General features: G+C 44.7%; 1 protein-coding gene across 1 annotated transcript in view; it reads right to left on the bottom strand.

The window, feature by feature from the left end:
• Positions 1-25883, bottom strand: part of SLC26A3 (solute carrier family 26 member 3) — a 43367-nt gene extending 17484 nt beyond the window's left edge. Inside the window, exons 1-11 of the mRNA XM_087967797.1 lie at positions 25753-25883; positions 22178-22317; positions 21563-21673; positions 17724-17881; positions 15472-15636; positions 13740-13892; positions 8744-8826; positions 6419-6566; positions 6090-6203; positions 5923-6000; positions 4962-5057 (exon numbers count right to left, since the gene is read on the bottom strand). Of these exons, the coding sequence (XP_087823923.1) occupies positions 4962-5057; positions 5923-6000; positions 6090-6203; positions 6419-6566; positions 8744-8826; positions 13740-13892; positions 15472-15636; positions 17724-17881; positions 21563-21673; positions 22178-22317; positions 25753-25883 (1377 nt within the window). The remainder of the gene's footprint in view (positions 1-4961; positions 5058-5922; positions 6001-6089; positions 6204-6418; positions 6567-8743; positions 8827-13739; positions 13893-15471; positions 15637-17723; positions 17882-21562; positions 21674-22177; positions 22318-25752) is intronic.
• Positions 25884-26373: the final 490 nt, after the last annotated feature.

The following is a 26373-nucleotide window of genomic DNA, read 5'->3' on the forward strand; positions in this document are numbered from 1 at the left end:
GAAGCATCCTGGTCACCTTGTCGTGGATGTTCCCGTGCTCCATCTTGTGTAAGGTTTTCTTTGTGAATTGGACCATTCATTCAGCCCTGCTGTTGGCCGCAGGGTGAGCCGGCGATGTTAAAGCGTGGCATATTCCCCGGTCTGCTAGGTACTGTTCAAATGCCAAGGCAGTGAATTGGGGGCCATTGTCTGAGACCAAGACATCTGGCAACCCGTGTGTAGCAAATAGTCTGTTTAGCTTTTTAATGACTGCCTCTGTGTTGGTGCTCTTCATTTTGTGGACCTCAAGCCAGTTAGAATAGGCATCCACAGTTATGAGAAATGTATGCCCCTTGGTAGGTCCCGCAAAATCGATGTGGATACGTGACCAGGGACCCCGGGGTGCTTCCCATTCTGTCGGTGGTGCTTTTGGTGGAGCGGAGCGAGTTTCCTGGCACTTGTTGCAGGTTGCCACCCAGGTTTCTATTTGTTTATCTATACCTGGCCACCAAGCGTAGCTCTGTGCCAGTGCCTTCATTCGCACGATGCCCGGATGTCCATCATGCAATAGTTTTAGGACCTTATGTTGTAGTCTCTCTGGGATGATGACTCTGTCGCCCCACAGGACACATCCTTTTTGGGAGAACAGTTCTGTCTGCCTGTGTTTGAAAGGCTTAAAGGTGTCGTTGGGTTGATTGTCAGGCCAACCTCTTTCCACCCAGCTGAGGACTCATGACAAACAAGGGTCCTTCCTTGTTTCCGAGGCGATGTCTTGTGCAGTCAGCGGTGGTGAAGGAAGTGTCTCAATTTGTAGTATAGATAAGGTTGGAGCTGGGTCATCTAGGACTTCTGGTAATGGAGAGTGGCTCAAAGCGTCTGCGTGGGGAATGGCTTTTCCCGGTCGGTGTAGCAGTTGGTAATCATATGCGGCTAGAAACTCTGACTAGCGTGTCATTCTTGGCGATAAGATGTGGGGAGTCGGTTTATTTCCCGCCAAAATGCCAAGTAATGGTTTGTGGTCGGTGATTATAGAAAAGGATCTTCCATATACATACTCATGGAATCGTTTGATCGCAGACACAATAGCGAGAGCCTCTTTATCAAGTTGGCTATAGTTTCTCTCAGTTTTAGATAAAGTTCTTGAAAAAAATGCAATAGGTGCCTCAGTACCGTTTGGCAGGACGTGGCTCAGGATGGCTCCTACCCCAAACGGTGAGGCGTCACAGGTGACAGTTAAAGGTAAAGTCTCGTTATATTGTATCAATACAGCATCTGATGTTAGAAGGTCTTTTACTTGCTGAAAGGCTCGCTCTTCTCGATGTCCCCAGACCCAGGAAGCCTTCTTGTCGAGGAGTCTATGCAGGGGTTCACAACAGTCGCCTTCTGGGGTAGAAAGATGTTATAAAAGTTGATGAGTCCCAGGAAGGCTTGGAGATCTGTTTTGTTTTTAGGTCTCGGGGTGTTTTTTATTGCAGCCAATTTTTTTTCAGTAGGGTGAATTCCCTGTTTGTCAAGAAGGTACCCAAGGAATTCAACCCTCTCAGTACACAGTTGACACTTGTCCTTCTTGACCTTCAGGCCAGCGTCTTTGAATTTTTGGAGGACCAATCGTAGTCATTTTTCTAGTAGGCTTCTAGTGGGGGTGGCTATTAGGACATCATCGAAGTATGGTACAACCCCTTTTATGCCTTGTAGCAATCTCTCCATCAGACTTTGGAAGATGCCCGGTGCTACACTCACTCCGAATTGGAGTCTATTACACTTGAATGCACCTCTGTGCGTGACTATAGTTTGGGCTTCTGCAGTCTCTGCGTCTACGGGCAACTGCTGGTACGCCTGGGCTAAGTCCATTTTGGGAATATTTTTCCGCCCCCAAGGGAGTGAAGAAGGTGTTGGACCACAGGCACAGGGTAAGCACTCTGCTGAAACGCGTGATTTAGGGTGGCCTTGTAATCCCCACAAATTCTCAAAGATCCGTCAGGCTTTATGGGGGTCACAATTCGAGTCTCCCATCAGGCGTGGTCAATCGGTTCCAACACGCCCTGGGCTATTAATTTGTCCAATTGTTCATCAATCTTTGGTTTAAGTGCAAAGGGCACTCAACGAGGCTTAAGGCGAATGGGCGCAATATCGGGGCTGAGATTAAATGATATGGGGGACCCCTTGTACTTGCCTAGCTTCTCGGAAAAAACGTCCTGGAATTCCTGGATGAGGGCAGCTTCCCAGTCATCGCTTTCGGTGTGATAGATGCCAGCTAGTTCAATCCCTAGCGGCGCGAACCACTGCAAGCCTAACAAGCTGGGCTGATCTCTATCGACGACGGTGAGTGGTAGGGTTGCAGTGTGGTCTTTGAAAGAGACTTGGACGTGTCTGGAACCGGCAACTGGAATTCTGTTTCCTTGGTAGTCTTTTAATATGACTTTCTGAGTGCTGAGGTCCTGGCGACGGATGTCAGGGATCAGCTGTCTGTGGGTTTTCCAGGAGACCATTGATAGGGATGACCCGGAGTCGACTTCCATAACGCATGGTCGATTCTCTATGGTGACCTTCACTCGGATTTTCCTTGCATCAAGGGATGAAGCGTGGCTGATGGTGATGGTTTGGTGCGCCTCTTCTCGTCTAGTAGAAGTGGCTGGTGTTCGGTTTCTGTAGTAGTGGTGCCATGGGTTGCTTGGGCGGTCCTGATTCACTGGTGGGGTGCCTGATGTCTGCCGGAAATTATTTTCTCTTCGGTTTGGGCTGGACCCTCGCTTGCTTCTGCAGGCCTTTGTAATGTGGCCCCTCTTTCCACAGGAACGGCAGAGGGCGTCTAGGAATTTGCAGTCTGATCGCGGGTGATTTCCCCCGCATCCGGCACATTGATACGAGGGCTTACGATTCCGCTGGTCTCGCTGATCACATTCTGACCTGAGTCTGTTGACCTCCTCTTCCTCACTTTCTGATGAGGATTCGAGGTCTTCATGATGGGTGGTCGTTGTGTGCCTCTCGGAAAGAGGCGTAGTGTCACTGGCGAGTTGGCGGTGCGGTGCGTTTGCTCGGCGCATTCGAGCTGCTGACTTCCTGGTTGCTTCTGCTGCAGTAGCATCGGCGATGACATCTGCGAGGCCGATGTCCCCCTTCGCCATAATCTTGCTCTGGGTCGTGGGGTCTTTTAGACCCAGGACAATTCGATCTCTCATGGCTTCTTCGAGGTTTGCGAAGCCACAGAGTCCTCCCAGGTTTCTGAGGTCCGCGATGAAGTCCCCAACACTTTCGCTTTCCTGTTGGTCCCTCTGGTAAAACTCGTGTCTCCTTATGAGTGTTGGCAGCACTGGGCATAATGGGCCCGGAGGATTGGGGCGAGGTTGTCCCAGTCCATTGTCTTGACTTCCGCTGGTTTTGCAAGTGCCTTTGCCATCTTAAAAACGGTGGGACCACAATGGGTCAGGAATACAGCTCGTTTCTTGCCAGGCGTAGCATTCTTTAGATTGTTGGTCTCCAGGAACATCTGGAACCTATCCATATATGAGTCCCAGTCTTCGTTAGCCGGATCGAATGGAGCGGGTGGTATAGCGCTGCTAGTCATTCTGCCGCTTATTGGTGCACTCTCAGCCACGTGCTCTGTTAGCGTTCGGTGATCAGTCAGCTCTATCGTCTCCGAATCCCATCCTCGTCGCCAGTGTTATGTCTGGGCATGTGGGCGCAAGAACGGAGATGAGGCATCGAAGAAGTGACTCCAACTCTTTATTAGTGACTTCAGAACAGAGCAAAAGACTTGGGCAGCAGCAGCTTCTTTTATAGAGCTGGCTGCTGTCACAACACCCAATAGTTTGAGTTTGCCGCGCTGGGAGCGTCCAATCAGCGGCGACCCGCTGTCAGCCAATCAGATCAGCCAAAAGCGACCAATCACGATCCGCTATCAGTGGGCCAATCAGAAGTACAGGTTTACAAACCTGTCGTGGAAGGAAAACTATTAGCATTGCAAGCCAACGAGCTTGCTTAGTTCAGAACACTATCTATCTATCATCTATCTATCTATCTACTGGCTTTAATATATGTGTGTGTGTGTGTGTGTGTGTGTTTGTATGTAGCTGACAGGTTAACATCATTTCTTAGAGATAAGCAAACCAAGCCAGGTCTGGTAAGGGAGGAAACAACAGGAATTAAACCTCTATTGACCAACATGACTGAAGCAAAACCAAATGGTGGGAGGCAATTGGAAGGGCCTATTATGCATGCAAGGGTTAAATTGATTGATGATATATAAAGGCATAGATCTCTGTAATGGTAGTTTGATACTCTGATGATGTCCGCAGAGACTGAAGAAAGTTTAGTATTATTGTATGTATGTATGTATGTATGTATGTATGTATGTATGTATGGTATTCAGCTTTGTTCGGGTATTTTCCCACGTCATTATAGTTGTGCTTTTAAAGTTGTAGCGACGTTTTGGCAGAATCTCATCTGCCATCATCAGGCTTCTGTATTGGATTCGTCTGTGTGTCATGCTTTTGAACTCCTGGCAGTGGGCAGAATTAGCTTGCAATATGGCATTCTAACCACTGTGCCACCAGGAAGAAGAATGAGGACAGGAATAAGAGAGGAAAGAAAGAAAGAAGGAAGGGAGGGAGGAAGGGAGGGATAGCAATAGCACTTAGACTTATATACCGCTTCATAATGTTTTACAGCCCTCTCTAAGCTGTTTTACAGAGTCAGCCTCTTGCCCCCAACAATCTGGGTCCTCATTTTAATGACCTCAGAAGAACGGAAGATCAAACTCCTGGCAGTGGGCAGATCCAGACTGCAATGTTGCATTCTAAACACCGTGCCACCATGGCTCCTTTTATAAACTGTTCGTGAAGATGAAAGCAGAGTGGGGGAAGCCCCCCAACTCCCCCAAAGCAGAACAAAATGGCAGACAGCTTCCCTTGCCTTTGGCCTCCCTTTCAGACATGTTCAATGACGTGGCTTATGTTTGAATCGCTGGGTGAGGAGTCACTTACACAATCACACTTGTCTTTTTTCCACAAAACTCCAATCTCTTTGAACTGCATCAACATCCCCTTCAAATTGCCAAGGACCAAAGCTGCAAGGACTGACTGTCGATGAAAGAATAATGTACACATTTAAAGACAGAAAACCATAATACAAGACGTAAAGAAAAACATGAGGGAGATTCGAATACCTCAGAATACATGTAGTCCTGGACTTACAACTATTCATTTAGTGACCAAAGGTAACCATTCAAAGGTAACAATGTCACTGAAAAAAAATGACTTATGACCATTTTTCACATTTAACAACCGTTGCCGCATCCCCATGGTCACATCAAAATTCAGAGGCTTGGCAACTGACTCATATTTATGACAGTTGCAGTGTCTTGGGGTCATTTTTGCAAACTTCTGATACACAAAGTCAGTCAGGAAGCCAAATTCACTTAACAACTGTGTGATTAACTTAAGACCCACAGTGTTTCACTTCACCTCTGTGGCAAGATAAGTTGTAAAATGGGGCAAAACTCATTTAACAACTGTCTCACTTAGCAACAGAAATTTTGGGCTTAGTTGTGGGCTCTATTGTCAAGGGCTACCTGTTACAGAAAATGATTCCATCTTTAGCAACCCAACCCCACTCTACACAACCCAATGCAACACCCAACACAACACAACACAACACAGCCTAATCCAATGCAACCCAACCCAATCCAATGCCACCCAATTCAATGCAACCCAACCCAACCCTAGCCAACTCAACCCAACTCTAGCCAATGCAACCCAACACAACCCAAGCAACCCAATTCAATGCAACCCAACCCAACCCAACCCTAGCTAACCCAACCCTAACCAACACAATCCAATGCAGCCCAAGCAATCCAACCCAATTCAATGCAATCCAACCCAACCCAACCCAAAGCAACCCAACCCAATGCAACTCAACCCAACCACTAGGCCCCAAAGTTGGTACCTTTTGCAGTGGTTCCAAGAGATATCCAATGGCTAAGATAGCAATCATGACAATGATAGCTGAGAGGAGTCCAGCGACCTGCAGGACAAAAGCCCTTGATTAACACATTCCCTCTAAAAAAACTTTGGAGAATTGATTTACCGCAAAAACCTTAAGTCACCAAATACCTGCGTCTTCCCTCCGGTGCTTTCTTGCACTCCAGACCTAGAGAGCGAAGTGCTCGCCGCAAATCCTTTGAACACCCCTCCAAAGATGTTGCTGATTCCAAAGGCAATCAATTCCTTTAAAACACACACATACACACAGACTGCAAGGTAATACAAATAGTTCCCGACTTACAACAGTTCACTTAGTGACCATTCAAAGTCACAACGGCACTGAAAAAAGTGACTTACGACCAGTTTCCCACACCTTCCCTCTTGTTAGTCCTTTTGTATCCCCATCGTAATGAAAGCAGGAGCGAAGTGGCAGATCTGGCCCTTTGCTAGATGCTTACCTGGTTGGCATCTATGGGGTAGTCATGCTTAATGGAATAAACTTTCGCCACCGAAAAGGCAACGGCGAAGCCGACAATGGTGATAGAGATACTGTCTCCCACACAACGTTCAAAGTACTTGATATCGGGAGCCACTGGGGCTTGAAATCTAGAGTGAAGACAGAGGAGGACTTTAAAATGGAGACCATGTGTCGTTTTGCTAACACTGCTTGACTCCATACAGATGGCTAAGTTAGAGAAAGACATTTCTGAACCCAGTTAGCTGATGCTTTGTCCCCTGCATTTATGGATCCAGGAAGCTCTGCAGGACATGGTTAAAAAAAAAAATCAGGTTGGTAACTCTGTGGTGCAATCCAAAAACTTTAACCTTAGACTGTCTACTATTGACCTTTCCTAAGAGGTCTGTAAGGGGCGTGCATAAGCGCACCATCGTGCCTACCATCCCTCTCCTATTGTTTCATTTATTTTTTTTATATGTATCCATGTATTCATAACTATGTTTTAACTTATACCTATTATCTTGTAAGCAATTGACAAAAATAAATAAACTAAACTAAACTAAGAAATTTGGATTAAGATAGCCAAAGCCATAGCACTTAGACTTACATACCACTTCATGGGGCTTTACAGCCCTCTCTAAGCAGTTTACAGAGTCAACCTTTTGCCCCAAACAATCTGGGCCCTCATTTTACCCACCTCAGAAGGATGGAAGGCTGAGTCAACCTTGAGCCCGGTGGGATTCGAACTGCCAAATAGTAGTTAGCTGGCAGTCAGGAGAAGTAGCCTGCAGTACTGCACTCTAACCATTGCGCCACCATGGCTAAGATAAGATTACCATTATTGTCATTATTTTTTTTCCTGTGGGCCACCTGGCACACATTAAAGATGAAATTCAGTTGCCTGCTCTCAAAAGTGTACACATACATAACACACATATAGACACGCTATATACCTACACATGTATATAGCTACACCAGAGGTGGTATTCAGCCAGTTCTAACAGGTTCTGGAGAACCGGCAGCGGAAATTTTGAATAATTTGGAGAACCAGCAAATACCACCTCTGACAGGCCCCGCCTCCATCTCTTCTCTGCCTCCCAAGTCCCAACTGATTGGCTGGGTCTTCTTTGGTTGCCCTACACAGGAGAACGGAGCTGGAAAGCAGGTTAGTGGGGTAGGGAGGGAATGGGGATTTTACAGTAACCTTCCTCCAGGAGTGGGGTGGAAATGGAGATTTTACAGTATCCTTCTCCAGCCATGCCCACCAAGCCACACCCACCAAGCCACACCGCACCCACCAAGCCACACCCCATCCACCAAGCCACGCCCACAGAACTGGTAGTAAAAAAAAATTAAATATCACCACTGAGCTATACCCTTAAATAAAAATGCATATAAATATTAAACATTGTCCATCTTGAATACATAGCAGAAAGAAGAAATTTGAGAGGTTCATAAGGCTGATACTGTATGAAATAAAACTGTGGCTAAATCTGGATATTTTCTACTTTGGATACCACAAAGCCCCCTCCCAGAAGGTAACAACGAGAACAGGTCATGAAGAGGATGTGTAGGGTCCCAGACAATCCTGCAGACCCTGCTCAAACATTGTTTATAGGCCATGTTCTGGATAGAAGGAAGTGCACTTCCAATAATCGTTTCTGCTGTCCTCACCACTTTCTGCACCACCTTCCTGTCTGAAGCAGTAATGCTTCCAAATGAAGAGCACTAGGGAGCAGCAAATAGATTTGTATGTATTTGCTGCCATCTAGTGATCATAGTAATGCAATATGACAGGATGCTCCCGATTATCCCTCTATAGAAAGTGGTAAGGACAGGGGGAGGAAGGGAGATGTACTTTTATCATGCGATGCAGAAAATACAGGCACTGCTGTGCCCGCTTCACAAGGGTCTTGTCGTTGAACGACCAAGCCAGACTGTATCAGCGGTGGTAGAGGGGGTGGGGGAGAGAATCACTCTGCAAAGGTCCTTTGATGGAGCGGTTCAAGGGTGTGGGGTCCTTGGTGCTCTCTGGGCTTGGTGGTTTTCCTGCAGACATTTCATTACCCAACGAGGTTACATCATCAGTGCAAACCGTACTCCCTTCTAGCACTGATGATGTTGACTAGTTGGGTAATGGATGGTTGCAAGTCAAGGACTACCTTGTATGCTTAAGCTTACGGCCCATATGGTGGATTCCATTTACATTTAAATTGGACTGTGGAAGCTCTTCCAAATTATAATTGTGGCTAAATTTGAGCAGGAAGGGAAAAACAACCCCAAAGCTATCTGTTTCCATTAATACATGCAGATAGTGTCTACTTACCCAATATCTAATGTTCCAACGGTATCTACCCCAAATATTTCTTTGAAATTAAAGCCGTAAGATAGTCCAGCTGCTATGACTGTCTGGAAAGAAACACAACAAAACTATTTTAAAAAAAGCTTTGCAAGTTTTCAAGGGGCTGTTTCAATATTAACCTTCACCTTATTGTATAGGGTGCAAGCTCTTACAGAAAGATTGGTTGCCTATTTAATTTTAACCTGTCCTTTCAACATGAATGATGGAGAAAAACCATTACAGTTTTCATTGTCTTTACGCCTGAAAAACCTCTGAAACCTGAACCCAGATTTGTAGGTTCGAATTGGTGGAGATGTTTTTAACACTAAGGGCTCACGGGGTCATTTCTTTTTCGTGTCCGTGGGAAATCGAGAGTTCTCCCAGTTGAGGAACAAACTAAATTTTCACTATTGAGAAAATGCAACTTGGGTCGATTAAGGTCAGGGTTAAAGCATCTACTACTGGCCTAGCGGTTAAGAAGCTGGACTTGTCAACCAGAAGAATGGCAATTTGAGACCCTAGCACTGGGTGACGGGGTGAGCTCCCATTCCTTGCTCCAGCTCTTGCTCATCTAGCAGTGCATAAGCATGCAAATGTGAGTAGATAAATAGGTACCACTTTGGAGGGAAGGTAACAGTGGTCATTGCACCTAGGCATAGTCATTTTGGCCACATGACCACAAAAAATGTCTTCAAACTATGCTGGCTCCCTCAGGCAACAAACGGAGATGAACATCGCCCCCTAGAGTCTGACACAACTGAACAGGGGAGAAACCTTTACCCATTTATCTTTATAGCATCTATTACGCAAGGATCTGAATGACCACTAGATGGCAGCAAATACGTACAATACTATTTGCTGCTCTCTAGTGGCTCTTGATCAAAAGCTTCATCTTGAGGTATACTTAAGATACAGGATTCAAGTACAGGATTTAAGCTCAATATTTAGCCCAAAGGATGCTAGAGCAGCTAAACAATGTAGGAATGAGATGGCGGTTGCCCTCGTAACATACAAGGAAAAGCCTTAAGATGTCAGAAGAAAACAGCAAACTTAGGTTGTAGTTCATACGACAACCAAGTAAGGTGAAATCACCTGCTAGATCAGTGATGGCGAACCTTTGTGTTGTGGTGTGCCAAAAGTGTGCGCACGTTGGCACCCACAATGCAATGCACCCCACCCCCCTGTGCATTCATGCGCAATACCCCCCCTTACCTGCACTGCGCATGCGCGTGCCTCCCAGCTGATTTTTGGCCTGTTTGAGGTCATTTTTGCCCTCCCGGAGGCTTGAGGGAAGCCTCTGCTGCCTCAGGAGACAGAAAAATGGGCACTTCCGGAAATACAGGAAGTGCCCATTTTTAGACTCCGGAGCCGGGGAGACCATTTTCGCCCTCTTGGAGGCTTGAAGGAAGCCTCTGGAGCCTCTGGAGGCTGAAAATGGACCCCTTTTGGCAATTCCCATTTTTCGGCCTCCAAAGACTGCAGAGGCATCCCTCGAGCCTTTGGGAGAGCGAAAGCGGCTTCCCCTGGGCTCCAGAGCCCCCCCGGGAGGCTGAAAACAGGCACTTCCGGTATTTTAGGAAGGCCTGTTTTTTAGCCTACTGAGGCTGCAGAGGCTTCCCTCAAGCCTCCGGGAGGCCGAAAACAGCCTCAAACGGGCCGAAAATCAGCTGGGAGGTGCGTGCATGCACAGTGCAGATAAGTTTGGCTGGGGCTCGTGTGCCCATACAAATCGTTCTGCGTGCCACCTGTGGCATGTGTGCCATAGGTTCACCATCATGGTGCTAGATTATGGAGACATTTATTAGGTGTCAACTGAAATTGATCCAAAACAGCTGCTCTCTCATCAAAGGAACACCCCAATATTTCTTTTCTTTTTCTTGCATTCAAAGAACTTTTGCTAAGGGGTTGGTGGAATGCAACCTGCTTTCTTACAGTGGGGTAAAATTACCTAGGAACGTCAATTTGTAGCTATTAATATTTGAGGACCTTTTAGTAAAAACTCATAAACACGAGCAAACCACGCCAGGATGGTTTTAGTTGAAGCGGATATTTTTATGGAAATGGGAAAAGGATTGGCATCCTGTTGAATTCCTGATCAACGGTCCAATCTTGAGACTATTTCTGGAGGTGCTCATAAAGATTTTGAGCTTCCTGTGTGCTCTGAAGTTAGATATTGAGGCTTATCATTAAACAGTATTTATTTATGCACCAAAAACATCCCAGAAACATATCAGAAACCACCAACAGACTCTTACAACCACACTGTATCATAGTGGTACAAAATCCAACTAAGTCCTTCAAAACATCCTAAATAAACCCAAAGACCCAGCAGCTGAAGAAGAAAAAGCAGGAGCCATCTACAACAGTGGTCGCCAATGAGTGGGCCATGGACCACTGGTGGTCTGTGAGAAAATTTTGGTGGTCCGCAATGTTACCCCCAAAGCAATTAATCCAGGCTGTGCAGGAACACAAGGCTGCTCCGCCCACATGGCCTGTGGGAATACAAGGTTTGAGTCGCTTGCATTGTGAACAACACAAGGTAGTGAGGGGAGGGGGGAATGTGCGGGGGGGGAACTTGCCCCATGCGCCCCAACGCACCTGGCCTGGCCACTGGGCTGCTTCTTTCCACTTCTTTCTCCTTCTGCTTTTGGCTGCACGCAAGGAAAGCCACAAAAGTCTTTCTTTCTCTCCCCCAAACTCCGCCAGAAATTAGTCTTTGGGACCCTGCAAGGCATCCTGCTCCAAGAGGCTGCGCCAGCAAAGACACATTTCTGACAGAGTTTGAGGGAGAGAAAGAAAGACTTCTGCTGTTTCTGCTGCTTTCCTTGCATTAAGCCAAAAGTCTCTCTCTCTCTCTCCCTTTGAGAACAGAGCTGGAGATGTTATCCTGCAATCCCAAATAAAGAACAATCGATCAGTAGGAAAACCGGGTGGGGAATTTTCCTGCAGACTTTTTTTGGGGGGATTTTCCCAGGTTCTCTGGTCCACGAGATGTAAAATTATGAGTTTGGTGGTCCCCGAGGTCCAAAAGGTCGGCAACCCCTGATCTACAACATACAGTGTAAGGACTGTAAGATCCGCTGTGGAGGACAAACAGACAGAACATTAGCAGAGCGCAGCCATGAGCGTACCAACTAGCAATCAAGAGATATGACAAAAACTCCTTCATTTCTCAACATGTGGACAAACCTAACCGTAGTTTCAAATGAGAAACTATGAACACAGACTAAGCCAAGTCCAAAAATGCTAGGCAATTCCTGGAAGTCGGCATTCAGACAAATGAGCCATCAACAGGCACGTAGAGATAAACAACATCTCCACACCGTTCAGAAGAGACAGTCAAAAAGCCAAAAAAAGAAACCAAAAGACCAAAACTTCAGCAATCAACACCCAAATCAACAGAGATGAACAGCAATTCTAATACTAGACCATCAAACAAGAAGTAAACAATACTGCAATGAAGAAGTTACCAACTCAGATAAGCAAGCGAACATCAAACAATGGTCTAATTAAGGAACCACCAAGAACACTCCCACCAACACTGATGGGGCAAACCACTTGTATACAAAACAGAGGGCAAACCCAACTCCTTTCACTGTTGACGTTACCTAGTTGGGTAATGAAACGTCTTTAACAAGAGAACCAAGTTCATAGACCACCAAGGACCTCATCTTTTATTTATACTCTTATTGCTTGGTTCCAGATGTGAAAAGTGACAATATTCTGGGTTTTTTTTTCTTTCACAGGCAGTCAGATCATAGAAATCAAGATGGTGGACATGACGAAACCTCATTCTTTTTGTCAGGTTCCAGCGATCGCCCTAATTAAATCATGAGCCTCGGGCCAAACTTCAAAAAACTTCAAATATTTTATTAGGAGCGACATACTGGCATGATCTGTATGAAGCCGAGTCTCAGACATGTAACTTATGATCACCTAGGGCCCTGTTTCCCTCCCCCACCCCTCTGGGTGTATCATAATTCAGATTGTCCAATGGAACACATTCATGGGCTGTGTTGTGGTTCACCGGCAACTGGTGTGGACGGCTGAGGTCTCAGAGAGTGAAGACTCAGATGAGGGGCCTGCATGTGATGCAGGGATGGGGCCAGGACCACCAGGGAGTGGAGTGCTGCCTTTGGAGATTGTGGAGGCTGGCAGCAGCGATGAAGAGGTCCCTGAGGAGCCTGTGCCCAGTGCGCGCAGGGCTGCTCGAAGGAAAGAGCAGCTAGCAGCACGGGCAACTCGGGAGTAAGGCTGTAAGGTAATGGCCCCTCCCTGAGAAAATAAAAGCCAGCTGAGAAACTGCAGTTCTTTGCAGAAGGCAAAGAAGTTTGATACTCGAGACTGGTGGACATCAGGAATATCTGAGTTGGTGTTTGGAGACTCTTTGATTTATTGTTTAGGAACTTTATCTGTTGTTCTTGGCAAGTTTTTGCAAGGCTCTTTCTTGTGGGAGTTAATTAGTTTGAAACAGCCTTTTATCTGTGCAGAAACAGAATTTGTACATGAAACAGTAAAAGGTTGTGCTGTTATCTTTGTCTTGTGTTTGCTGTCTTGGAACCAGGTTTGGGTTAGAACAGCTAGATGTCATCAATCACATTCTCCAATAGAGGATTTTTGCACCCAGAATACCCGGTTGCCTCAGTTGTAATCTTTGTGAGATAAGCTTGGAATGTGCTTCTGACCTCATTTTCTGTATGCTCCTTCAGGGTCTTCCCCCACTCCCCCGTTTCATATGGTAACTTGGAAACCAGCATAAGAATGTTTTGACATTTTTCTTATGTGCTTCCTATTAAGCAAAAAACTTCAGTCACATGATTGTGGCTGCCATCTTGATCCTTTTTCTCTTTTACCTGTCCCCAACTGAGGATGCCACTGTTTGAATAAATATTAGATGTAAACAGAACCCAAAACATCTAAATTTTTTTTTTTTTTTTTAATGCTCTACTTGGGCTTACAAAAGAAACGGAGGCATTCTTACCACAATGACTTCAATAGGAATCGGTACCGGGAGTTTGGCTTTATAACGGTCGTTTAGTTCTTTCACCACACTCACGACGACTAAGATAATGAGTGCGGTGACTAAATCCGCAATATTGGTATCGGTGATTTGCTCAAATATACTTTTAAGGGTCTGTTAAAAAAGGAAGAACAGACTGTATAAGGTTAATGATAAAACAATAATTGATCAAAATGATATAAAACGTTGATTAGAATGATTACAAATATGAAATGGCTAAGATAAGAAATGTATGATATTATTATGTGCACAAGATGTATGTACCCAACCGACACACTGTTGAACTGAAAGATGGGTTTATTTGTTGTTTTTGTTATAAAAATTTAAAAAAATTAAAAAGGAAGAGTGGACTTAACACGATATAGTTGCAAATGATGAAGAAAGAACATGACAAATTGCATTTTCAGCTTCGCGAGTCACATTAAACAGAAAAGGGAGTTGGTTGTTATTAGGACCAAGGATTCTTGAAAAGAGAATCCATGCAAAATCATGCTTTATCATGGGCATTGATCATGGTTTGTTGATTTCACCAAACAAGAGACGGGCGAATTGTTTGTGACTGCATAGTTTATTCTTGGTTGGTTGGTTAGTTTTTTATTTATTTTTATTTATTTTATTTGGTTTGTCAATTGCTTACAAGATAATAGGTATAAGTAAAAACACAGTTATGAATACATGGATACATATAAGAAAAATAAATGAAACAATAGGACAGGGATACTAGGCACATTGGTGCGCTCATGCACACCCCCTACAGACCTCTTAGGAAAGAGGTGAGGTCAAGAGTAGACAGTCTAAGGTGAAAGTTTTTGGGGTTTGGGGAAGAAACCACAGAGTCAGGTAGAGTATTCCAGACATTGATCACTCTGTTGCTGAAGTCGTATTTCCTGCAATCAAGTTTGGTGCGATTAACCTTGAGTTTGTATCTATTGTTTGCTCTTTTATTGTTATGGTTGAAGCTGATTCAGTTCAATTGGTCAAAAAACGGCTTGGATCAATACAATAGTTTTTACACCAGAAAAAGCACTTGAATAGCCCAGAGCTTTTCTGATAGTTGCAGATAGTCCTCAACTTATGACCACAATTGAGCCCCAAATGCCCGTGGCTAAGCAAGACAGTCGTTAAGTGAGTATAGCCCCACATGACAACCATTTTTTGCCACAGCTGTTAAGTGAATCACTGCAGTTGTTCAGTTAGAAACCTGGTTGTTAAGTGAACCTGGCTTTTCCATTGACTTTGCTTCTCAGAAGGTTGCAAAAAGGGATTATGTGACACTGCGATCGTCATAAATATGAACCAGTTGCCAAGTGCCCAAACAGGGATGCTGCCATTGTTGTGAGGGGAAAAAAACCAGTCATAGATCAATTTTTAAGTGCTGTTGTAACTTCACTAACAAATGGTTGTAAGTCAACCACTACCAGAGGTGGTATTCAGCAGGTTCTGAACAGTTTTGAAGAACCGGTAGCGGAAATTTTGAGTAGTTTGGAGAACCAGCAAATACCAGCTCTGACTGGAGATTTTACAGTACCCTTCCCCTGCCATGCTCACCCAGCCACGCCCACAGAACCGGTGGTAAAAAAATTCGAATCCCACCACTGACCAGTACCTGTCCTTTACAAAACGACAACAATGCATAATAACACGTCTGAGATGTTTCCTGAGAAATAAGGGTTCGGGGTTTTGCAACACTCACCCAGATGAGTCCCAGGGGTTTGTTAAATGGCTCAACCGGTAGTTGGAAAATGAACTTTAGCTGAGACACAAAAACGTGTATCGCAGCTGCTGTTGTAAATCCGCTGATTAATGGCTGAGATAAATAGATGACGATGAAGCCAATGCGTAAGACACCTAAGATTAACTGGAATGGAAGAATAAGGACATTAGGGGTGGAAAAAGAAACGGGGATCTTGATGATCGCTCAGAAAAAACTGGAAATGTATTTATTTATTTTATTTATTTATTTTGATTTGTCAATTGCTTACAGGATAATAGGTATAAGTATAAATATAAAAAGATATAAGTATAAAATTAAATAATGGATATATATATATTAAATAGAAATCATCATTTTATATCAAGTGCAAAAGACAAGTCCATACGTAAAGATTTAATTAAGCTGATTTATTACTAAAAGTCTATACACTGAAATCTTCTCAACTAACAGTTAATCCCTTCTTAGAACTGGTTCATGTCCCAAAAAGTGCTTTTTCAAGAGGCAACTGGACTTTCTTGCTTTTTTCTTTTTAAGACGTTTCACTTCTCATCCCAGAAGCTTCTTCACCTCTGACTGGATGGTGGGGAATGGAAGGATTTATACTCCTTGCAGACAGCTGGTCATTTGCATCCTTTTAGAGGGTCGTTGAGGCCACTTGGAGGTTTATCTGTGTCCTCAGGGTCGCCTGATAATGTGAATGGTTCCTGTAGTCTGCAATTTTTCCAGCTGTCTGCAAGGAATACAAATCCTTCCATTCCCCACCATCCTGTCAGAGCTGAAGAAGCTTCTTGGATGAGAAGCAAAATGTATTTTAAAAAATCAGAAAGTCCAGTTGCCTCCTGAAAAAGCACCTTGACTTGGATGATGGAGAATCTCTACAGACAATACTGGTTAATGGAATTCAAGGCAGGCTGGATTTGATCCGTTGGTGGCTACGTAGGGATTCTAGGTTGATACCTCTTTTGACTACACCTGCAGTTTCTGCCATTTCTTCTCCTATAACTCTTACATTTGTAAGATATGACTTAATATAGGGTTGCTATTTTAGTAATGAAAATAATACTTAAATAGCAAATAATAGCGAATATTTTTATCTTCTCTCCTGCCTGTTTTTTTTAAATCAGCTTCTTTTCTATATCCTTTTAAAATCAATTTCTTTTGATCCAACAGAAGAAAGGAATTTGTGAATTTTGGACACAGATCACCCTCGACTTGCAACTATGCCTCTCGTGAAATAATTCTGAGGATTTGGAGATTTTTGTCATGCTTCTGAACCTGCCCTTAGAAACTAAGGGGTGTACTACTCTTTCTCTGCATTGTAGTTACTACTTCCATTAAGGACAAGACAGGAACAGAGGTGGCATCCAGCAGGTTCTGACCAGTTCTGGAGAACCGGTAGCAGAAATTTTGAGTAGTTCAGAGAACCTGTAGTGGAAATTTTGAGGAGTTCGCAGAACCAGTAGCGGAAATTTTGAGTAGTTTGGAGAACCAGTAGTGGAAATTTTGAGTAGTCCGGAGAACCGGTAGTGGAAATTTTGAGTAGTCTGGAGAACTGGTAGTAGAAATTTTGAGTATTTTGGAGAACTGGTAGTAGAAATTTTGAGTAGTTTGGAGAACCAGTAGCGGAAATTTTGAGTAGTTCAGAGAACCGGTAGTGGAAATTTTGAGTAGTCTGGAGAACTGGTAGTAGAAATTTTGAGTATTTTGGAGAACTGGTAGTAGAAATTTTGAGTAGTTCGGAGAACCGGTAGTGGAAATTTTGAGTATTTTGGAGAACTGGTAGTAGAAATTTTGAGTAGTTCGGAGAACTGGTAGTGGAAATTTTGAGTAGTTCAAAATCCCACCTCTGACTGGCCCGCCCCCATCTATTCTCTGCCTCCCATTGAGTCCCAGCTGATCGGCTGGGTCTTCTTTGGTTGCCCTGCACAGGAGAATGGAGCTGGAAAGCAGGCTAGTGGGGTGGGGAGGGAATGGGAATTTTGCAATAACCTTCCCCTGCCATGCCCACCAAGTCACACCCACCAAGCCACACCCCCAGAACTGGTAGTAAAAATTTTTGAATCCCACCGCTGGACAGGAAGATCTCAATGATGCTACCTAACAGAAGACACTAATCTGAGCTAGAGAGTAGAAGGATAGGGCAATCTTTGGAAATTGGTACCAGCTTTGGGATAGTTTTGAATTGTAAAAAACAAAAGAGAGAATGCTGCATTCGTACAGGAAATCCTTACCTGGAAGATGCCAGCCAGAACAGTGACGGATACTGCCACCATGACTTTTTCTTGGTTTAGCGATGAATTGTTCATTGCTTCCTCGGTGTTCCCAGGCTCATTGGGGACCATGTTTATAACGGCTCCTCCTACCATCAGACTCAGGATGGGGAAAGGTCCTGTGTGACATGATTGACTGATTGATCCATCTATCAAACAGTTCCTAGGACTTTTACACAGAGGTGGTCTTCAGCCGGTTCTGACCAGTTCTGGAGAACCGGTAGCAGAAATTTTGAGTAGTTCAGAGAACCGACAAATACCACCTCTGACTGGCCCCGCCCCTATCTATTCTCCACCTCCCATTGAGCCCCAGCTGATGGGCTGGGTCTTCTTTGGTTGCCCTGCACAGGAGAACGGAGCTGGAAAGCAGGTTAGTGGGGTGGGGAGGGAATGGGATTTTGCAGTATCCTTCCCCAGCCACGCCCACCAAGCCACGCCCACAGAACCAGCAGCAAAAAAAATTGAATCCCACCAGTGCTTTTATACCACCCAACCTAGCGAAGGATTCTATCACTAATGAAGCCATCGCAATCCTGAATAGGATGATGGACGATGGAGAGTCATTGTTGACGCTCGTAGATTTTCTCCCTGGTGATCTGTCCTTCAGGAGATCTCCCAACAGGGCATTCATCGCACCTGCAACTAACCATCTTGGTCTGGTTCTATTCTTCTGACAAGAATAGAATAGCAGAGTTGGAAGGGACCTTGGACGTCTTCTAGTCCAACCCCCTGCTTAGGTAGGAAACCCTATACCCATTTCAGACACATAGTTATCCAATCTCTTCTTAAAAACTACCAGTGTTTGAGCATTCACAGCCTCTGGAGGCAAGTTGTTCCACTGATTTAATTGTTCTAACTGTCAGGAAATTTCTCCTTAGTTCTAGGTTGCTTCTCTCCTTGATTAGTTTCCATCTGTTGCTTCTTGTCCTGCTTTCAGGTGCTTTGGAGAATAGCTTGACTCCCTCTTCTTTGGGGCAGCCCCTCAGATATTGGAAGACTGCTATCATGTCACCCCTAGTCCTTCTTTTCATCAGCAGGGGTGGGATTCTACCAGTTTGCACCTATATTTCTAGAACCGGTTGTTAACATTCTAAGCAGCTCGGAGAACCGGTTGTTAGAAGAAATTACTGGACTAATCCTGTAAGGAAGGCAGGAAGGAAACATTCTGGTGTTGCTTACAGAAACTGCCTCTCCGTTAACCCTTATTATATTCTTGGCAGGACTAGACTTCCTGTCTCAGGAACTTCTCTGGAGTTCCCCCCCCCTCCTTTGCTGGTACTTTGCTTGTGTGGAGTGACCATTCAGAGTTACAATGGCACTGAAAAAAGTGAGTTATGACCCCTTTTCACACTTATGACTGTTGCAGCATCCCCACAGTCATGAGAGGCCAGGCAAGGAGAAACATGCCTCAATTTGAGTGATATTGAGTTGACCACGCCCAGCGAATAACATGACCACCAAGCCCCGCCCACCAACTAGGCCACGCCTACAGAACCGGTTGTTAAAAAATTTGAATCCCACCCTGTTCATCAGACTAGACATACCCAATTCCAGCAACCTAATCATCTTTGTTGTTCTTCTCTGCACTCTTTCTAGAGTCTGAACATTCTCCTCTGTCCTTCCATCTTCCCGACCTTTCGTTCTCTTAACAATTGTGCCACAGTCATTAAGCCATCATGGTTAAGCGAAGCAATAGTTCGTTATGGGGCCGTTTTGCCAAAACCCAAAACTAAGTGCCAAGTTTCTGCGAAACCATCATAAAATGTGATCACATGATCACGGGGTACTGCAAACACCCATAAATGTGTCCAAGTACCCTATATTTGCTCCCTTGACCATGGAGGTAGCTCAACTGTTAGAACTTCAAATCCAGGTCATTGGTCCGCCCTCTTTTTTTTTAGTCAACTAAAACTTTGAATGGTTTGGAAAACTCCAAATATTCCTAATGAAGAACTAGTATTACAAAAAGTAATGGAAAGTGCTGAAATGAATACGTTAACGTTGAAATTGAGAAGAAAGAGAAGAATCTGAATATTTACTAATTTGGAATAAATGGTATGACTGGGTAGCAAACAGAACTAAGAAATAAGACAAGAAATCTAAAAAAAATCTGTAAGAATCCTTAAGAAAGTAAAATGTAAATATGTAAAATATATAAGAATATAAGAACAATAATCATAGTTAAAATTATTAATGAATACTAAATAAATGTAAATACAATATGTTAAGATATTTAAGATAAGAACCTGTATAGATGTCAAGAATGCTGTTGAAACTATGATGTTTTATATTGTAATAACAGAAACTTAATAAAAACATTATTAAAAAAAACTTTGAATGGTTACTAAGCAACTGGTCATAACTGGAGGACTACCTGTAATCAGGGGTGGGCTGCTGGGGGTTTGCAGGGGTTTGGGAGATCCTCTAGCTAAGATTCTACCCAGTTTGGAAAACCCCCAAATCCCACTCCTGGCTGGCCCCACCCACCCTGCCCCGCCCTTCCCACGCAGCCCGTTTTGGATGCAGATAAGAGCAGGGTGAACATGGAGGCTTGAGGAGGGAGAAAAACGGGCCTCTGAAGCCTGAGGGAGGCCATTTTCATCCTCCGGAGCCTGGGGAGGATGAAAAACGGGCCTCCCAGAAGTTCGGGAAGGCCGGAAACGGGCCTATTTCCTGCTTCCAGAGAGCCTCCGGAGCCCCGGGAGGCCGTTTTCTCCCTCCTGGAGGCTCAAGGAAAACCTCCGGAGCCCAGGATGGCAAAAACATGCCCCTCCAGCTGTGGTGCATGAGGCCGACTAGGCCACGGCCACCATGGCCAGGCTCACCCAGCAACCAGGCAGAGAACCCATGGCTACAATTTTTGAAGCCCACCCCTGCGTCTAACTAACCATGAAGTGAAAGCCAAGAGCAGCTTTAAAAAGGAAAACGGGACTAAATAACACATATTTTGACTGCAAGGGCAACTGTGGCTTCATGCTGGCTTATTCCTGATCGAAACCAATCATGGCTTAATGGTACGTGTGAAGACAGCTTCAGAATTGCCACATCCTTCTAAGGCTAGCTGTATTTATCCATACAGTAATCATGATCCTAGAGGCAGTTTGGTGTAGTGATGAAGGCATCGGGCTGGGAACTGTGAGACTGTGAGTTCTAGTCTGGCCTCAGGAATGAAGCCAACTGAGTGACCTTCATCCAGTCACTCTCTGTCAACCCCAGGAAGGTCGGAATGGCAAACCACTTCTGAAAAAACTTGTCCAAAAAACTGCAGCGACTTTTCAGGCACTTTCTAAAAATTGGACACAATTAAACAGAGGGGGGAAAAATAATGACCTTAATGGCTTGATTACTCTGCCTGTAATCTGTATATACCTCCCCTTGGATGCACCAATCACTCAACCTCCAACTTTGCAATACAACTCGAACGTCGCAATAGGTTTTGTATTCCGTGCATGTGGAATAGTTCGTTCCCTGAATGAAAGCTAAGAGGACAATTTGGTCAAGACATTTTATTGTTCCGTGCAGGCACATCTATATTTAATAGAACGTTAGGTCCTTTTCACATTCGATAATCCTCCATGGTCATAAAAACCACCCTATGCCACATATTTATGCTGCCTCCCTTGTATGTGATTATGACACAGAAGTTTATGCTGGCCCCTAAGCCCATGTTTTATGGTCCTTCTCAGCTGCCCTCGATCATAAACAATGTAATTTGAGCATCGGTTCGGTGGAGCATATTATACCATGAGGCTAATTAAAACCTTTGCCCCCAAGTTCAATGGGAATTTAGTTCAACTTACCGACGGATATATGTCTGGAAGTGCCAAAGAAGAAATATACAACCACAGGGAAGAAGGCTGCATAGAGTCCATAACTTGGAGGGACATTTGCCAATAAAGCAAATGCTAAGCCTTCAGGAAAAAAGAAATAATAATAATAATATGAGCGAAAAAGTACAGGGAATCCTTGACTTAAGATCGTTTGCTTAGCGGCCGTTCGAAGTTACAACGGCACTGAAAAAAAAGTGGCACGGATGTTTTTCACACGACCGTTGCTGCCATCCCTAGGATCATGTAATCAAAATGTGGACGCTTGGCAAGTGGCATGTACTTATGACAGTTGTAACATCCTTGGGTCACATGATCCCCTTTGGAAACCTTCTGATAAAAGCCAAGTCAATGAGGGAAGCCAGATTCACTTAACAACCGTGTTGCTAACTTCAAAACTGCAGGGATTCACTTAACAACTATGACGAGAAAGGTTGCAGAATGGGGCATAAAACTCGCTTAAAAGCTCTTACTTAGCAAGATAAATGCTGAGGTCCATCACGGCCGTAGGTTGAAGTGGTGAGGACAGCATCTCAGGCAGAAAATAAATAAATAATTCTGTGATTAACCAGAATGCAAAGCAGCTACCTTGTAGGATGGCGACCAGCCCTGTGCTAATTCCCGAAACGATGTCGCTAAGAAGCCAATTCTTGATCTGATATGCAGGTAACCAGGAAGCCACGGGAAACAAGTGAAGAGCGGCACTTTTGACCCTTTGTGGAGTGCACCTGAAAAGACAACGGGGCATCAGGCAACCATTCAAATATGGACTGTTAAGGTCTTGGGATTTAAGAGCCGACCAGCAGTGAAGTTGATGCAATATAGGATGATGCAATAGGAATGAATCATCATAGCATGGGTATTTCCCTTTAAGTCTGGGGATGGATTCTACCCCTTTAAGAGGTGTTTATATAAAGGCAGCCATTAGAGGGCATGTTCTCTCCCCTTGTGTCCAGTATTCATTGCAGAGTTCTCTGTGTAAATTAAGAAGAAGAAGATTGCTTATAAGGTATTTTGCCTGCCACGTATATGCCTGTGTATAACTGTTGTATATAAACCACTGTTAAATGTCTAAGTCTCTGAGTGCTGTGTTTTGCTCCTGGGTTGTCTCACAATAGTAGTCATGCTTCCAACGCTCTGACATGGACATTTTTCATGGAAACAATGTATATCAAAGAGAAAATCCTACAATCCCTCAGATATTCTACTACTAATATGGGGCATGTGATTAGATTAGAAAACTGGAAGCCAAACTGTATGATGAATGGTTGCAGGGAGTAGGCATGTCTAAAGAAGAAGAGAGAAGAGAAGAGAAGAGAGAGAGAAGAGAGAGAGAAGAGAAGAGAAGAGAAGAGAAGGGAAGGGAAGGGAAGGGAAGAGAAGAGAAGAGAAGAGAAGAGAAGAAGGAAGGGAAGGGAAGGGAAGGGAAGGGAAGGGAAGGGAAGGAAGGAAGAGAAGAGAAGAGAAGAGAAAGAGAAGAGAAGAGAAGAGAAGAGAAGAGAAGAGAAGAGAAGAGGGAAGGGAAGAGAAGGGAAGAGAAGAGAAGAGAAGGGAAGGGAAGGGAAGAGAAGAGAAGGGAAGAGAAGAGAAGAGGGAAGGGAAGAGAAGGGAAGAGAAAAGAAGGGAAGGGAAGAGAAGAGAAGAGAAGGGAAGAGAAGAGGGAAGGGAAGGGAAGGAAAGAGAAGAGAAGAGCACAGAAGAGAGAAGAGAAGAGAAGAGAAGAGAAGAGAAGGGAAGAGGGAAGGGAACAGAAGAGACGAGGGAAGGGAAGAAAAGAGAAGAGAAGAGGAGAGGAGAAGAGAAGAGAAGAGAAGAGAAGAGAGAAGGGAACAGAAGAGACGAGGGAAGGGAAGAGAAGAGAAGAGAAGAGAAGGGAAGGGAAGGGAAGAGGGAAGGGAAGAGAAGGGAAGAGAAGAGAAGAGAAGAGAAGAGGGAAGGGAAGGGAAGGGAAGGGAAGAGAAGAGAAGAGAAGAGAAGAGAAGAGAAGAGAAGAGAAGAGAAGAGAAGAGAAGGAAAGGATTTCGAGTGACATGAAAGCAACCTTCCAATATTTGAGGGGCTGTCACAGAGAAGAGGGGGTCAATCTATTCTCCAAAGCACCTGAAGGCAGGACAAGAAGCAACAGATGGAACTAAGGAGAGATTTCCTAACGGTGAGGGGAACGGTTTGCTTCCAGAAGTTGTGGGCGCTCCATCGCTGGAGGCTTTTAAGAAGAGATTGGACAACCATTGGTCTGAAATGGTATTGCGCTTCCTGCCCGAGCAAACCCTTTTCCAATAAAACAAACATGAACCAAAGGGAACATAAACCTTTTAATGAGTCTTATGAATCCCCGGTTAAAAGGCTGCTGCAAACTAATTAACTTTGATAAGCACGAGCCTCACCAAAACTCTGCTAGTCTGCCAAGAATAACAGATAAGAAATATTTCACAACACAAGAGCCTTCAAATGCCAACTTAAGATACTGTAATGTCCATGAGGCTGACTTTCAAAATATCTTTGCTTCCTGCAAAGAACTTTCATTTCACAGCTGGCTTTTATCCTCTTGAAGGAGGGGCCATTACCTTGCAGCCTTACTCCCGAGTCGCTCATGCTGCAGCAGCTGCTCTTTCCTGCGAGCATTCCTGCGCACACACGCACTTGGCACAGGTTCCTCGGGAAGCTCCTCATCGCTGCTGCCAGCCCCCACAATCTCTGAAGGCAGCAGTCCACTCCCTAATGGTCCTGGCCCCTCATCTGAATCCTCGCTCTCCTCAGCCCTCTGCACCTGCTACCGGCTAACCACAAGAAGCAGGGGGGTTGGACTAGAAGACTTCCAAGGCCCCTTCCAACTCTGTTATTCTGTATTTTGTCAAGGTTAAGGGAAGATCCTCTTTCCTTGAGAAATAAAATAACAGGATTCTAGGTGAGAAGTTATATTTTTGCTCCTTTAGATGAAAATCAACAGAACAGAAGAAGGCCTTTGGGATTCTTCCTTTCTTGTCAGCACCTACACATAACTCGTTGGTGTTTTATTGCAGTAAAATGATCATCCGCGATTAACTGATCTCTTGATCAGTCAGTTAATCCACTGGCCTGAATTTTACCCAAGGTACAGAACCATCAACTATTCACACACTGCCTGGTTTTGTACACTATATGGGCTACAAATTAATCAGCCCCATTTTAAGCTGCCATATTGTATTCAGCAGCCACCCAGGGGTGGTATGCTACCGTTTTGGACCGGTTCAGCTGAACCAGTAGTTTTTTAAAAACCCCTCCAAATGATCAGCTGAGCCTCCAACAATCAGCTGAGAGGATAAAGAAGAGAAAAGCGCAGGATTGGCCCTCCAACCCGCCCCTGAGCTTTTCTCTTCTTTACCCTCTCAACTGATTGGCACTGCAGGCCTCAGCTGGTGTGGGGAAAGCTGCGCACCAGCATTAGGCAAAGCACGCCCATTAAGCCACGCCCGCCGAACCAGTGGTAAAACAATTTGAATCCCACCACTGCAGCCACCCACTTGGATTCATGCTCCGCTCTAAACGGGAAGGTTGCTTCGTTGGACTGTGATGTGTGGTGTGAATCTAGACATTGTTGTCTGTAACAGTGGTGGGATTCAAATATTTTTGCCACCGGTTCGGTGGGCGTGGCTTGGTGGGCACGCTTTACATGCATGCACACACTTTGCGTGTCCGTGCGCACCAAACACGCACTTTGCGCAGGTGCATTCTAACTCACCTCCTGCAAGCCTGCATGATCCCGGTCGCTTCAGCAGCTGCCGCGCAGCACTCTTCTGTGCCGCGCAAAGCAGCTGCGCTTCAAATTCAGTGGATAAAAGTGAGTATGGGAGCCCAGGTGGGCAGGTGGGCCCAACAGCAGAGCGGTGGAGAGGTTTGGTCTCCACTGCTCATCACTGCTACCGGCTCGCCAGAACCAGGCTGAACCGGTAGAACACCACCACTGGTCTGTAGATTATTTCTGTGTCTTTTGTGCCAATTCAGCCAATTCTATATTGGTCAGCAAGCCCAAATGGAAACCATGGCTTATGGCAAAGGATGAATGAAGCCAAGGAAAATCTTCACCCATGTTTCCACCGTATAATCGCACTGACCTGGTCTGCAAAGCTGACAATGATCAACCTCTAATTGTTTATCACAGGACGTTACAAAAGCAAGCCTCTTACCTAAAGCATAACCTGAGGTGATCCATCAAGGTTTTATGGTACCTGTGGACCTTCTGGTACTCTTCATCGAATGATAGGTCTGAATAAACTGGTCGGGTGACCACGTACTGATTACTCACAGGTCCCACCATTTCTCTGGCAAACGGATCCTTCTGGTAGCTGTTTGAGTCCTTCATCTTTTTAATAACTCGAAGCCTTGAAAATAAATAACAGGGTGTGCTTTAAAACATAACTTAGTATCCTGAAGCCCACAGTTGAGTGAAGCCCTAATTAAGTATTACCACCTTTGAAGATCAAACAGAATAGGAATATAATATTGAAACTAGAAGGTTTTATTCCTGTTTGGTGACATCCATCCCTCCCTCCCTCCTCCTCTTCCTCCTCCTCCTCCTCCTCCTCCATTTTCACACCTTTTGGCAAGGAAAAATCTCTCAATTCCCATCACCAACAACCACCACAGTTTTGACAGAAGAGTTAAAATATAAGACAGCTCTCTGGCTCTCTCCAGATCAATGGTTTCCAAGATTAGAACCATCAAGGCCCTTTTTGTGTGCCTGCAGTTATAATGGTGAGAAAAAAAAACCAGGGAGGTCCACTTAATTTGAGCCCGTTCTTTCATCC

Source organism: Notechis scutatus, chromosome 6 (assembly GCF_049901735.1).
Source record: "Notechis scutatus isolate UNSWTSFEM ecotype Mainland chromosome 6, rNotScu1.2, whole genome shotgun sequence".
Taxonomy (NCBI): domain Eukaryota; kingdom Metazoa; phylum Chordata; class Lepidosauria; order Squamata; family Elapidae; genus Notechis; species Notechis scutatus.